Raw genomic sequence first — 12,225 nt, 5'->3', positions numbered from 1 at the left:
AGTGGGAGGAAGCCGGACTACCCGGAGGGAACCCATGCAGTCATGGGGAAGACATGCAAACTCCATACAGAAAGATCCCGAACCCAGGACTACTGAGGCAGACGCACTAAACCCTCGTCCACCGTGCTGCCCTGCGCTTTACGTAGTGAAACCCAATATTTAAGTTACATTTTTAAACCAGCGTGGGTGGCACTGGGAGCAGGTGGGTAAAGTGTCTTGCCCAAGGACACAACGGCAGTGACTAGGATGGCAGAAGCGGGGATCGAACCCGGAACCCTCGAGTTGCTGGCATGGCCACTCTACCAACCGAGCTATACTATATAGTATTGTATAATACTGTATAGCCACTGTCCATCTGATTGTTTAGTTAGCTAAAATATATTAAACCTCCGCCCCCACCCCTACACAATCTGGACTGTGGTCCTAACTTTTAACCCTGTTGGCTTTTACAAATTTTATCTTCATCATTTATTTCAACCTTATGTTATTCAAGTATTATATTTTCAAATTTAATTAATATCATTGACAAGCAATTCTATTTTGGTCATGCTCTTGTTTGCTAGAGGCTATCATATCAGTACTATTGAAGATATTTGCTCCTTCTCAACACTTTATTAATATTCTTTTCACAAAGTATAACCAGTGATACGTTAATGGTAAATCTTACATGTGAAAACCATTAACGTGGACTTAAATAAGTTGATAAACTTATTCGGGTGTTACCATTGTACGGAATATGTACTGTACTGTGCAATCTACTAATAAAAGTCTCAATCAACTCAATCAATGAATCAAAAACTCTGTGGTATTATTCTTTTCACAAAATACAACCATCTTAATGATCAATCTTACTTGTGAAAAGTAATCCTCTGATTCCTATTTTCAACATCCTGCTCATTTAAGCGGGAAAACGCTGAAAACCAGCCCGGCATTTTTGTTTTCTACCTATTAACTATCAAATTTTGGCTGCTCGCCGGCCCCTCATCACCACTTCAAGATGGCGGCCAAATTTCTCGCGTCACAGCAGCCAATGACGTCTATGATGCTGACTTCCGCGTGCAGCCGTTGTCATCGGACGTAATTTGCTCTGATTGGCCTGTTACCCGGAAGTGTTAGATTCCGAACACCTTTTGGAATTAATCAATCGCCATTAAGTCATTAGACTTGTTATGTAAACTATGTTATGTCTCGTTTATTCGTTATTTAGAGCTTGGTTTCACGCCGGGAGCGTCAAATCAGCAAATTATTTTCATAAAAGGATAAAATATTTTTTGGGGCATAACTGTAAAAGGTCGACGTTTGATTGAGCGCTCAATGCGGCGTCTACATTGTATGTCCATAACTCCGTCGTCTGGAAAATGTGTTTCCACCGGCCCTAATAATATCTGCGCAAACCATTGTAAGTATAGCTAATCGTTGTCTTTGTTTATTTAAATTATGAAGATAATGTGATGTTAAATCAGATATTAACGTCAAAGTGCAAACATTCTGAAGTCTGTTGTTGCTGTTTGCAGGTAGCTGAGGATACATTTGTCCTGAACGTTACCTTTCAGGTACGACACCAACTTAATTTATTCAGTTTTTGTCTTGTATATAGGTGTAACGACAAAGTGTATTAATGATCAACTGTGGTAAAACTCTATGGTGTTAAGTATTTCCCTTTTAAGTTAATTATCATAAAACCGTGATTCATAAACTCAGGGATCCTTTCAGTTATAGAAACAAGCCAGCCAACTAAGGGCTGACTAGCTAGGTTAAAGGGAAACTGCACTTTTTTGGAAATTCGCCTATCATTCACAATCGTTATGAGAGACAAGAACACACATATCTTTTTTTTTTAGGATTTTAAAGATGATATAGAACACTTGCAAGATGCGACTAATGAAAGTCACACTAGTAGCGTTCAAAGCCCTCTAAAACAACTTCAAATCCCCCCCGCCCATCAATGTTTTATATACACACTGCAAGTCTATAGATAATGTAGTAACAGACACGATCATAATAATATGTAACATGTACAATATTTACAGTATTTTGGTGATTTTATGCACATAATTCAATATTCAGCGCATTTATTTCCATGTCCATCGCAGCTCACTTCTGACTTCCTGCAACACATGTTCCTACTGCCGGAATCCAACGCAAGTGTGTTTTCTAATCATGGCAGACTTGGTAATGGACAACGAAGACGACTATTTTTGGACAAATGAGAATTCACACCCCTTCTCTTTTTGAAACTCAATATAGGAAGAATTAACTGCTTCTTATAGAACCTAACATGAAGAAGATGCTGTAACATTTGAGCAGACGGAAGCCGAGAGAGTGCGACATGGTCACACTGTTATAATAACCAGATAAAATAGTTTTTCGGGCATAACTGGGAAAGATTGACATGTGATTTAGTGCTCTATGCGGCGTCTACTTTATATGTCCATGACTACGTTGTCTGGAAGATATGTTTCCACCGGCCCTATTAATATCTGCGGCAAACCATTATAAGGTAAGCTGATCATTGTTTTTGTTTATTGACATGTTTAAGATAATGTGATGTTAATTCGGATATTAACGTCAAAGTGCGAACGTTCTGAAGTCTTTTGTTGCTGTTTGCAGGTACCTGAGGACAAATTCGTCCTGAACGTTACCTTGCAGGTACGACACCAACTTTATGTACTTCATTTGTTAATTTTTTGTATTTTGTAGAGGTGTGACGACAAACTGTATTAATGATAAACTGTGGTAAAACTATATGACGTTTAGTATTACCGTTTTAAGTTAATTATCATAAAAGCGTGATTTATAAACCCTTGGATCCTTGCAGTTGGAGAAACAAGCTAGCCAAATAAGGGCTGACTAGCTAGCTTAAAGGAGAATTGCACTTTTTGGAATGTTGCTTATCATCATGAGAGACAAGAACACACATGTCTTTTTTTTAGGATTTTAAATATGATATAGAACACTTGCAAGACGCGGCTAATAGGAGTCATAGTGGTAGCCTTCAGAGCTCTCTAAAACAACTTCAAAACCCTCCATCAATGTTTTATATACACACTGCAAATCCATAAATAATGTAGTAACAGACACGATCATAACAATATGTAATATGTACAATATTAACAGTATTTTGGTGATTTTATGCACAGCCGGAACTAATTTTTTTGCGCATTTATTTACATTTCCATAGCAGCGCACTTCTGACTTCCTGCAACATATATGTTCCTAGTCCCGGAATCAAACGCAAGTGTGTTTTCTTATTATGGCAGACTTGGTAATAGACAACATAGAAAACTATTTTTAAACAAATTAGAATTCACACCCTTATATTTTTTAAACTAAATATACAGTCAATTAACTACTTCTTATAGAACCAAGCAGGAAGAAGAAGCTGAAACTTTGGAGCAACCGGAAGCCGAGACATGGTCACGCTGCAAATCTGTAACTTTGAGCCAAGCGATTGCGAATAATTGATTGCTTACCCAAATCCACTGGAAACGTCCACGGCCAGCTTCACCAAACGGACAACTGTCCATCGAGTAAGTCACTATACTATTGATCATGATCCATGCATACATCACTGTACACTACAGTACATACACTTTCTGGCTAGCTATGTACATACACAACATGAAATGTGGGCTAATACTTTACAGATGCTGTAATACGATTGTTTATGTTTTTCACTCAGTATAGATTGATGTTCTATCTCAGTGTTGTACGTTACAAACGTGTTTAGTGCTGACATAGACCCTAGCTTATCTTTTGCCATAGTTAGATTTTACAGCTAATACCGTAGCCGATGTGTTAGTACACTAGAAAAAGAGTTCCTCTGTGTGTTCCTCTGTGTCCGCTCTTACAATAACAATGTTGCTACAGTTTGGTTATTAAACAGGTTACGGAACGTAAATTAAGTATTGTTGACGGTTTTTTAATTCATTTTTAAAGTCATTTAACAGAAGAATTGATTGCTCCCATTAGCTGCATGGCTACCCACCAAAAACAAGTCGATTTTTATATGTTAGAATGCGAATAAAACAACTTGTGTCTTCTTGTCCCTCATAAGGATTGTGAAAAATGGGCAAAATAAAAAAGTGAAGTTTCCCTTTAAATGCTAACATAAAAACAAGAGACACCGTTGTTTATTAACTGTAAAATATATACGAATTAAAATGAATAAAAAGCAAACATGTTTACATATAATATATTTAAACACCCAAATAGAAACCAGAACAATATTTAATGTTTCTCTTGCCAGTAAATAGTATATTGTCTATTTATCTTGTTTATGAAAGGGAAAAAAAACTTCAGTGTGTGTAAGTACTTTTTGAGCACATTCAACACTACCGTGATAATAATAAGTGTGGTCATAAAGTCTCAATAACAATGATGCCAACATTTTAGTAATGTTATATATCTATTGTCTTATGCTTTATTTGTGTTATACAGCACTAATAGCTTCAAATAGTGGTTCTTCCTCAAGTAATGAGTGCATTCTCATTTGCTGAAAATGCATTATGATATTCCCAATTATCTGATTAAGTGTATTCACCTAAAACAGATTATATCCAATGATTAAGTTTATCTTAGTATGGTTCACTGTGCAAAACTTGCCTGACTCCGTGTTAAACGACACTGCATCACTGGATGGTCCTGTTCCCAGCTCGTTCTTCGGTGTGACTTTGAATTCGTAACTGAAACAAGGCAGGCAGACACCTTCCAATCAATCCAAGGGATAAACCCAGCTTTTATGCACATTTTGCCATCTGAAAAATAGTTGAGCGAATATGAGTTGCTGTGACTCACACCTTCTGCATTCAGAATCAGCTGATGGTTATTCCACGTGCTGCGCTCAAAGATATTCTGGCAATGCTGATACATTATCAAAAAACACCCCAGTGGGATAATTTCTGGTGCTTTCTAAAACTCCAGATGCAAAATGAAAAACCCCTTCCACCCACTCCATCGTTCTGGTTTTTGTTACTCTTCTGCTATTTTTGTGTGCAGTGAACCCACCCAACTAGCAATTTCTATTGTAAAGTAAACTATTTTTTCTTGTAATAGTGTACATAAGACTTGTGTGGGAAGAAGGAAGAGGTATTTGTTCATCAGCGCTGGCATCTGACACATTACTTCCTTCAGATAAAACATGTGTGATCCATCACGATGATGGATGAATGTTTAAACATGAAGGGGAGGAACAACACGGCACAAAACGCTGCAATTAAACCAAAAAGAGCTTACTGCACATAAGTTCTTACGGTATTTTTTTGCCTTTGTGTAACTAAAATGACATACAAAAATAAAACAGTACTGCCTATATTTCTGAAGCATGGCAGACAAGCAGCATATCGTGCTCAATCTTGAAACAGGGTTTATATTCTGATTATCCCGGAACTGTCCAAATTTGTAAATGTTGATTCTTAGTCTTAATGCTCAGGACTATAGGATGTGGCAAAATATAGTACAAACAGAGGAAGAGCAAGCAGGAGCATATGAGCTAATTGCTAAGCAAGCTGCTTAACCTGCTTGAAAAAACAAGAAAAAAAAGTTTTTGGTAAAGTGACAAGTTTTATTTTTTGTTAATAAAAATAAATGACATGCTTAAAATAACTATGTTTATGTTTGTTAAAATATACACGATCTGCTTAAAATGACTACTTTTTTATTTGTTTATAAAAAATAAATGACATGCTTAAAATAACAAGTATTTTTTTTTGGGTCATAAAAATACATGACCTGCCTAAAATGACAAGTTTGATTTTTCGCTAATAAAAATAAATTACATGCTTACAATGACTTATTTTAATATTCGTTAAATACATTTACTGCTTAAAATGACTTGTATTTTTCGTTCATAAAATACATGACATGCTTAAAATGACTAGTTGTATTTTTTACGTGACCTGTTTTAAATTACTAGTTCTATCTGTTGTTTATAAGAATAAATGTCATGCTTGAAATTACAAATTTTATTTTCCGTTAATAAAAATAAATGATAATCTTAAAACTACTATGTTTATTTGTTAATACATATAGACACAAACAATGCATTGGGTGTTCAACTATCTTCAAACAACAGAATAAAAAAGTGCTTAATAAAGTTTAAAAAGTCTTGATCAAAAGTCCCAAACCACCAGTCCGGGGACTGGTACCGGTCCATGACGCATTTGCTCCCAGGCCGCAGAAATACATAAAATAATTTATAAACGACCTTATTTTCTCCGACTTAACTTTTGCCTTTCCCACTTAACACACCACTAAGCTTGTTAATAGATGTACAAAAAAACTCCTCGTAGAAAGTTTTCATTTGTTATATTTGTTATAACTTTGTGACATGATACAATGCACATTAATGAAAATATAAAATATAAATGTGACGGATTGTAGCCAAAGGCTGATTTCCATCTGCATCTCATTGCAAAGAAGCAAGTCCAGGGCTCCCTCTAATTCAGCGTAATTGTGAGTTGTAATTTTTATGCCCTTATTTTTGTTGTATTTATTTGGCACAAGTGGAAAGCCGGTCCCTGAAAATAATGCCCTCATGGAACCGGTCCATACTGCAAAAACGGTTGGGGACCCCTGGTCTAGATGGACGGTTGGGGACCCCTGGTCTAGATGGAAGCCTGTTACAGCAGAATGTAAGCAGTTATTATCAGGTAATTATCCACCAGATTTGTAAAATCTTGGATTTAAAATCAACCCCAAATTCGTAAAGTAAGCCTCTTACTACCACCTCGCAATGCAAGAATAGCAAAAACACAGCTATTTTAGGCTGTCCAGGTGAGTTATGATATGATATGATTACAATATTCAACACATTTTCACACACACCTGCTCTCTGGTTTTAAATTCTCCACCGCCGTGTGCGTTTGGTTTGTCGTCGTCAATATGGACACTTCCTCTCCATTGGGTCCTTTGGCAGTGGACACAACTTCATACTCTGATCAGAGAAATATGGTAGAATCATTATTGTTATTAATTAGGATATAAACTATATCAACAATATAAAATTGTTGTTAAAGTAGTTTGTCATGGTGTGAAATTGTGACAAAACTTTTATACGTAAAAATGTTGTTAAAGTGGTTAACTAATTTTTTCACTTTAATGAATGTTAAAATGTGACCTCAAGCACTGCTTAACATGAGATAAAATTAATAGCAACTCAAGATGAAAGTGCAATTAAATAATAATATAATAAGTATTTTTATGTTATTAAATATGTACACTATTCATGTAATAGATTCAATTTAATAGTTAAATCTGTGCATCTATATAATATTAACGTAAACATTTAATATAAAATACATTTGTGTGATCATAGTAGTGATTAAAAATCTGATAACATAAAATTATGGACACACATTATGAAGCAAATGAATATTAGATTATTAAACATTTACATCTATTATAATTGAAATTCAAAATAAAATATCAAATTCTGAGATAAGTACACCTAATATAAATCGTAAATCAAATACATAATAAATGTTTATAATAAATTTAAATAACATTTAATTGTGAACCTGCACATCTGTTGTTCAAAAAAATGTAAATACAAATATCAAATTATGTATGAAATATTAAATATATATACATATATTTTAGTATTTAAATATGTAAATGTATTAAAATAATCATAATACAATAAGTATTAAATACGAAACGTCTACATATATTAACCTAATAATTGAAAAATAATAAATAACTACTTTATAAACTTGTACATCTATTAATCAAACATTTTTTCAAATATCAAATTACAAATCGTGTACATCATATGATATGTAATATATGAAATATATAAAAAAACATATTTATAGTATTGAACTATGTACTGGGCTATATGGCAGAAAAAATTATCACAATAAATTGTTTCATATTATCCAAACTCGATTAATATTCCAATAAAAAAAAATAAAAGTCAGATTTTGCCGTGCAGGATTATAGCAAGTACCGTTTCATCCCCACTGTTTACTACTGCAGTATCTTGTAGAATACATTTCCGCCATGTTTGATCGAGGTAATATGTGCTCACAGCTGACAACTGTCATGTTGTTCATATCTATAATTGTGCTTACGGCGTGGCGCAGTGGAAGAGTGGCCGTGCGCAACCCGAGGGTCACTGGTTCAAATCCCACCTAGAACCAACCTCGTCACGTCCATTGTGTCCTGAGCAAGACACTTCACCCTTGCTCCTGATGGGTGCTGGTTGGCGCCTTGCATGGCAGCTCCCTCCATCAGTGTGTGAATGTGTGTGTGAATGGGTAAATGTGGAAGTAGTGTCAAAGCGCTTTGAGTACCTTGAAGGTAGAAAAGCGCTATACAACCCATTTATCATTTACGAGAGGTGCAACGGTACAGGTAACCCACGTGCCGGTCCGCACCTGGTTTTAGGGCCACGGTTGTGCTTCTTTTTCAGTACATTTTGTGGGAGTTAAGAAAAAAATGTTTCTCTCAAAGTTATTTTGCTTGTCATTCAAATGTGTATTCTGCAGTAAACAAACTATCTGAATACTACAATACTTTTACTTCAAGTGAACATTGACTAAACATCACTTTCAAATGGCAAATTATTATGTGTACTTTTTAGTTATTTGTATACATCAGTGCTTCTCATTAGTGCTTTGGGAAATGGTGACCAAGATTGTGGAGTGTTTTAAAACTCAAATACTATAGCATATTTTTAATACAATTACATTTAAGTGCACTGTCAATCTGAGATACTTAAAAAAAAAAATGTGTACCAACAAATAAAACAAGTTTAGCGATTATTTCAGGAACAAAATATTTTTGTAGTCACAAACTTTAAAATGATTTGAACACAAAGTATGCAGAGTCTTTTAGTACATGTTATATCAGATACGTTTAATTTTTGTAGACACATAAACAAAAAGTCTGATTGTAAACTATTTAGATATAAAAATGCCTTTTTATGATTACATTTTTGTTTATTCTTCTAGTCGGAACTAATAAATACTAATGTGAGTGCCTGCAAGTCCCCATTTAGGGCAGCATTTACTTGTAAACTGCAGGCAGCAGATAGTGAAACTAAAATCTGTCACTTAAGTCGCTGCTCCTTCTAAGGCAAGGCAACTTTATTTATATAGCACATTTACAACAATTTTTAAATTGAACGTAAGTGCTTTACAGGTTAAAAAGCGTAGAGCCAAAAAACAAAACAAAAAAACAAAGACCATAAACAATGAATGAGCTATAAAGAAGATGGTGTAAAAGCAATACGGTAAAAGGGGTCGAAAAAAAAAAGAAAAGTGTTTCAACTTCTATTCTAGTGTTAGTCATATTTCTTTATTTTGTTATTCTGTGCTGCACTTCCAGTTGTGTAAGGGGAAGATACACAATGATGATTGAACATTAATTACGTTGTGACGAGCCTGATTTACGTGCGGTGGAACGGGAGGCTACGCACACACACTGACACAAACCGTTTTACTAAAAACACACAAACGTATCCACACACACATTCACAGACACACACAGGATCATGGTCAATAAAGGTGGATTGTTCCGTGCAGGACCAAGCATCGTTGTTTCCTTCCTGTTTACTACAAGGGGTAACTTCTAACAGACATTTATGCCATGTTTGTTTGAGGAAATATACTAACAGCTGATCACCGTGATCGAACTCGAATTAATCGCGATCAATGATCATGATCATATAATCGCCCAGCCCTACTACTTATATAATAACTTAAAATAATGTGTAACATTACATTATAAATAGAAATGTCCGATAATGGCTTTTTTATCGATATCCCGATAATGTCCAAATCTTAATTACCGATACCGATATATACAGTTGTGGAATTAACAAATTATTGTGCCTAATTTTGTAGGGGTGTAACGGTACACAAAAATTTCGGTTCGGTACGTAACTCTGTTTAGAGGTCATGGTTTGGTTCATTTTCGGTACAGTAAGAAAACAACAAAATATAAATGTTTTGGTTATTTATTTACCAAATTTGTAAACGATGGCTTTATCCTTTTAACATTGGGAATACTATAATAATTCTACCCACGTTAATCAACATTAAACTGCCTCAAGTTGTTGCTTTGATTAAACAAAATTACAAAACCTTTTTTCTACATATAAAAAGTGCAACATTAAACTGTTTCAAGTCAACTCATCATGCTTAATTTATTACAGCATTTGGGAAGCCTGTAGTTGACTTTTTTATACACACACACAAACACACACGCACACACAGCAAAATGAGCTAACGTAACGCTAAAAGCTAAAAAGCGTTCACCTCAACCCAGAACTATGAGAGAGCTGAGCTGCAGTTTAAGTTTCTAGAAAGTCAACGGGCTCATAGTGATGTTTGTAATAGTTGTGACTGGGAAGTGTTTTTTATAATTTGGGGAGTGTACGATGTCAGCTGCTCACCTGCTAAACAAATATCTGCTCATCTCGACGCCGGAGCACTGACAGCATGCGCTCTGAATACGCACTGCTGATTGCTGTTACATCGCTCTGAATACGCACTGCTGATTGGCTTTGTATGTAACCAATCAGATGGTTGTGTGGGCGGGACAATGCTGGGTTCTCACTGCTCAAAGTGCTCAGAGGCAGCTGCAGAGCAGCTTGTTAGGACTTTAGGTTACAAACTCGTTCGATACACCCTCGTACCGAACCGAAACCTCCGTACCGAAACGGTTCAATACTAATACACATACCGTTACCCCCCTATAATTTTGTTGTGATGCCCCGCTAGATGCATTAAACAATGTAACAAGGTTTTCCAAAATAAATCAACTCAAGTTATGAAAAAAAATGCCAACATGGCACTGCCATATTTATTATTGAAGTCACAAAGTGCATAATTTTTTTTAACATGCCTCAAAACAGCAGCTTTGAATTTGAGACATGCTCTCCCTGACAGAGCATGAAGAGGTTGAGGTGGGTTGGGTTGGGGGGTGGGGGGGGGGGGGGGCAGCGGGTGTATATTGTTGCGTCCCGGAAGAGTTAGTGCTGCAAGGGGTTCTGGGTATTTGTTCTGTTGTGGTTTATTTGTCTTACGGTGCTGATTTTGTCCTGAAATGTGTTTGTCATTCTTGTTTGGTGTGGGTTCACAGTGTGGCGCATTTTTGTAACAGTGTTAATGTTGTTTATACTGCCACCCTCAGTGTGACCTGTATGGCTGTTGATCAACTATGCCTTGCATTCGCTGGTTTGTGTAAAAAGCCGTAGATATTATGTGACTGGGCCGGCACGCAAAGGCGGGGCCTTAAAGGTTTATTGGCGCTCTGTACTTCACAGCGGCGTTTTAAAAAGTCATAAATTTACTTTTTGAAACCGAAACTGATCATTTCCGATATTACATTTTAAAGCATTTATCGGCGGATAATATCGGCAGTCCGATATTATCAGACATCTCTAATTATAAACATGTAGCTCCATTAATCTAAAAAAATCAAAATAAAATATAACATTTTGAAAAATGTACATCTATTGATATCATTATTCATAAACAAATGGTTTAAAGAAATAATGTATCTCATCCTAATGCAGTGTAGTCTTGCCGTACCTCTGGTTTCGTTGTCGGACTTCTGCCAGTCGAGGATGACAAAAGAAGGGCACCCCTCAACAGTGACCACGGTTAGGTTGGAGGGCGGGGTGCGGGGGGGTGCCGTCACATTCTGATCACCGCCTTCCTCCTCGTCTGGGAAGTAAGTCAGGGAAGAAGTGATGGAGCACGGCTCGTCCGGCTTCTTGTCTGTTTTGTAGACGACATGGGGAGCTGTGGAAGCGTACGGGAGGAGTATACTGTCAACAATGTAAACAACAAGTGGACTACACTATATAACTTTCATGTCTTTATAGTACTTTCTCCCTGATCCCTGGTTCAGTTCCTTATCTTTTTAAGACTATGTAAATCTTAACAATTACATTTTCGATCAAGATAGCATAGCTAAAACTGGATCATGGCACCTCAATATGGTAATATGAGAATCGACGCCAGTATAGGTAGTAACAATGATTTGCTGTCAAACTGCCCATCACAATGGTTTTTGTTAACTTTTAACAACAACAAAAAAAAGGGAATAGTATGTACATGGAGGGCCAAATTGGACAAAATAAAATAATTATTTGAAAAATTACATTGTGTCATTAATTATTTATAATCGGGATTGAATACATAAATGTTTTTATTATAACATATGTCATTTATTTATTGTAAAATTACTTTTTGTTATTTAATCATGTAATTT

General features: G+C 35.8%; 1 protein-coding gene and 1 long non-coding RNA gene across 8 annotated transcripts in view; one reads left to right on the top strand and one right to left on the bottom strand.

Annotated features, from left to right (window-relative positions):
* Window positions 1-12,225, bottom strand: part of LOC133538319 (target of Nesh-SH3-like) — a 74,235-nt gene that overhangs the window by 23,154 nt on the left and 38,856 nt on the right. For all 7 annotated transcript variants that reach the window (XM_061879845.1, XM_061879846.1, XM_061879847.1 and 4 more), the window contains 3 exons: window positions 11,541-11,753; window positions 6,826-6,934; window positions 4,606-4,685 (listed from right to left, as the gene is read on the bottom strand). In XM_061879845.1, coding sequence (XP_061735829.1) covers window positions 4,606-4,685; window positions 6,826-6,934; window positions 11,541-11,753 — 402 coding nt within the window. The remainder of the gene's footprint in view (window positions 1-4,605; window positions 4,686-6,825; window positions 6,935-11,540; window positions 11,754-12,225) is intronic.
* On the top strand, window positions 1,112-12,071 carry LOC133538322 (uncharacterized). Its single transcript, XR_009802967.1, has 4 exons — window positions 1,112-1,399; window positions 1,515-1,553; window positions 2,611-2,649; window positions 11,525-12,071. It is a non-coding gene; the product is annotated as an uncharacterized LOC133538322 (long non-coding RNA).

Source organism: Nerophis ophidion, linkage group LG19 (assembly GCF_033978795.1).
Source record: "Nerophis ophidion isolate RoL-2023_Sa linkage group LG19, RoL_Noph_v1.0, whole genome shotgun sequence".
Taxonomy (NCBI): domain Eukaryota; kingdom Metazoa; phylum Chordata; class Actinopteri; order Syngnathiformes; family Syngnathidae; genus Nerophis; species Nerophis ophidion.
The sequence above is the reverse complement of the archived record's forward strand: the minus strand, read 5'-3'. Positions and strand labels throughout refer to the sequence as shown.